This window comes from Gastrolobium bilobum, unplaced genomic scaffold (genome assembly GCF_033153095.1).
Source record: "Gastrolobium bilobum isolate Gb01-03AN ecotype WA unplaced genomic scaffold, APGP_CSIRO_Gbil_v1 utg762, whole genome shotgun sequence".
Lineage (NCBI taxonomy): Eukaryota > Viridiplantae > Streptophyta > Magnoliopsida > Fabales > Fabaceae > Gastrolobium > Gastrolobium bilobum.
In genome coordinates, this window is record NW_026899802.1 from 640,440 (window position 1) to 643,514 (window position 3,075).

At 45.8% G+C, this 3,075-nt stretch overlaps 1 protein-coding gene across 1 annotated transcript; it reads left to right on the top strand.

Annotated features, from left to right (window-relative positions):
- The first annotated feature begins 2,554 nt into the window (after positions 1 to 2,554).
- LOC133293652 (uncharacterized) lies at positions 2,555 to 2,869 on the top strand. The gene has a single exon (XM_061492240.1). It carries the CDS (start codon positions 2,555 to 2,557, stop codon positions 2,867 to 2,869), a length of 315 nt encoding a protein of 104 aa, XP_061348224.1.
- The last annotated feature ends 206 nt before the right edge of the window (positions 2,870 to 3,075 follow it).

Sequence of the window (3,075 nt, forward strand, 5' to 3'; positions counted from 1 at the left end):
TGACCATTGGGGAGCCGGGGCAAACTGCGAAGGTCGGCAAGGGATTGACGGATGAGGAAAAAACCCAGCTCACTACGTGTCTAAGGAATAGCAATGACATTTTTGCATGGAAGTCCTCAGAAATTCCCGGGGTTGATCCTAGCTTTTGTTGTCACAAGCTAGCAGTGTACCCTGGATCTAAGCCGGTGGCCCAGAAGAAGAGGAAGCTCAGTCTGGAACGTCGGCAGGTGTTAGAAGATCATGTGAAGGAGTTATTAGAAGCAGGTTTTATCAGGGAAATACAATACACAACTTGGCTTTCTAATGTAGTAATGGTTAAAAAGCCGAATGGAAAATGGAGGGTGTGCACTGACTATACCGACCTAAATAAGGTATGCCCCAAGGACGCATATCCAATGCCTAACATAGACCAGTTGGTTGATAGCTCCTCCAGATTCCGTATGCTGTCCTTCATGGATGCCTACTCAGGGTATAATCAAATCCCACTGCACCCAGAAGACCAAGAGAGAACCGCCTTCATTGCGGAAAAGGCGAACTACTGTTACAATGTGATGCCTTTCAGACTAAAGAATTCAGGAGCCACCTATCAAAGAATGATGAACCAAGTGTTTGCTGATCAATTGGGCAAGAATGTTGAAGTGTACATCGATGATATGATAGTCAAGTCGCTCGATGTAGCAGTACATGTTAAGGATCTAGAGCAGACCTTCGACAAGTTAAGGCAACACCGCATCCGCTTAAATCCAGCAAAGTGTGCTTTTGGGGTTTTTACAGGGAAATTCCTTGGTTTTATGCTAACTCACAGAGGGATTGAAGCTAATCCGGATAAGTGCAGAGCCGTGCTAGAAATGACAGCACCATCAAATAAGAAAGAGATACAGCAGCTAACAGGAAGGTTAGCTTCACTCACCAGGTTCTTACCTCGGTCAGCAGAAAGCGCGTTACCTTTCTTCAAGTTGCTAAGGAAGGAAGTGCAGTATGGATGGACCTCAGAATGCGAAGCTGCATTCCAACAAATCAAAAGACAACTAGCTTCTCCTCCAGTTCTAGCAAAGCCAAGGGAGCTAGAAACTTTGATTATATACCTATCCGTGGGTGATGTGGCTGTCAGTTCAGTTCTAGTGCAGGAGAATGAAGAAGGACAACAACCGATATATTTCATGAGTCGGCTTTTGCAAGGAGCCGAGCTCAGGTATCAAAGGTTGGATAAGGTGGCCTTCGCTCTCCTAATCTCGGCAAGAAGACTCCAAGCATACTTTCAAGGGCATAAAATCTTGGTTCGGTCAGACGTGCCAATTCGGCAGATACTCCATAAACCTGACTTGGCAGGGAGAATGATGAGCTGGGCTGTGGAGTTATCAGAGTTTGATATAGCTTTCAAAAGCCGCAAAGCGATCAAATCCCAAGCGCTGGCAGATTTTGTTTGAGAGCTCACTTCAATCCAACATAATGGCTCTCATAGACTGGATACCTGGAAAGTGTACGTCGATGGCTCCTCCAATTCTAAAGGGAGTAGAGCCGGGGTTATCATTGAAAACGCGGACGACGTAGCAGTTGAATACTCTATGAAGCTCGACTTCGAAACCTCTAACAACCAGGCAGAATATGAAGCCTTCATAGCCGGTTTGCAACAGGCCAAGGAGCTCGGAGCTCGGAAAGTGAAAGTTTACAGTGATTCACAGTTGGTTACCTCTTAAATTGAGGGGAGCTACCAGGCTAGAGGACCTTTGTTGACAAAATATCTCGAATATGCAAAGCAGATAATGACAAATTTCGAAAAGGTAGAGGTCAATCATATTCCGAGAAACGAAAACAACAGGGCTGATATATTGTCTAAATTGGCTAGCACCAAAGGCTGGGAAAACCTTAGGACAGTGGTCGAACAGAACATCCCAGAGCCAACTTGTGTCATGCAGATATCACGGTAGATGATTGGCGCTACCCCGTTATTGAGTACATCGAAAATGGGACATTGCCTGCGGGGAAGGAGGAAGCCAAGAAGCTAGTCCGAGATGCGGCACTATACACTATGGTGGAGGGACAGCTTTATAAGAAAGGAATCTTTGCCCCATTGCTGAAGTGTTTAAGTTCGGATAGGGAAAAGTATGTTCTGTTCGAAATCCATGAGGGTATCAATGGTCAACACGTCGGAGGCAAGGCTTTAGCTCAAAAAGCACTTCGAGTCGGGTACTTCTGGCCATCCATGACTAATGACGCAAAAGAACACGTGCAGAGGTGTGATCAATGCCAGAAGCACGGAAAGAATCTGTTGGCTCCTCCTGAGGAATTGAATTTGATCACAGCACCATGGTCGTTTTTTAAATGGGGAATGGATCTTCTGGGTCCATTTGCAGCAGCAGAGGGCCAACTAAAATGGTTAATGGTTGCAGTTGACTATTTCACCAAGTGGATTGAAGCGAAACCAGTAGCCGCGATCACCTCGGCTTGAATCCAGCGCTTCTTTGAAAGAAACTTAATATGTCGGTTCGGGATCCCAGCCGAGGTAGTAACAGACAATGGAACCCAGTTCACAAGTAAAACCTTCCAAGATCTGATGGCAAGTATTCACATCCGACATCGTTTCGCATCGGTTGAGCACCCTCAAACTAACGGCCAGGCAGAGGCAGCTAACAAAGTCATAATAGAAGGGCTAAGGAGGCGAATAGAACAATCCGCCAAAGGAAAGTGGATTGAGGAGCTGTACTATGTGCTATGGGGTTACAGAACCACGATACAGACCTCTATCGGGGAATCCCCATTCAAGTTAACATATGGATGCGAAACCATGATCCCGGTTGAATTGGGAGAGCAATCGTGGAGAAAGGTCCAAGCCCTGTCACAAACGGAGGAAGAAAACAAAAAAAAATAGCAATAGAACTCGATCTGATAGATGAAGGTCGGGTCATGGCTCACTGCAGAAATTATGACCAAACAACTGGTTGCTAATCGGTTTAACAAGAAGGTAAAGCCTAGATCGTTCAAAACAAAAGAGTTAGTGCTGCGTAGAGCAGACATCGGAGGTCGTAACACAGCTGATGGAAAGCTAGCTCCAAGATGGGAGGGACCTTTCAGAAT

Excerpts from the sequence above, each read along its gene's own strand:
- LOC133293652 (XM_061492240.1), top strand. The coding sequence starts at position 2,555 with ATGGCAAGTATTCACATCCGACATCGTTTCGCATCGGTTGAGCACCCT.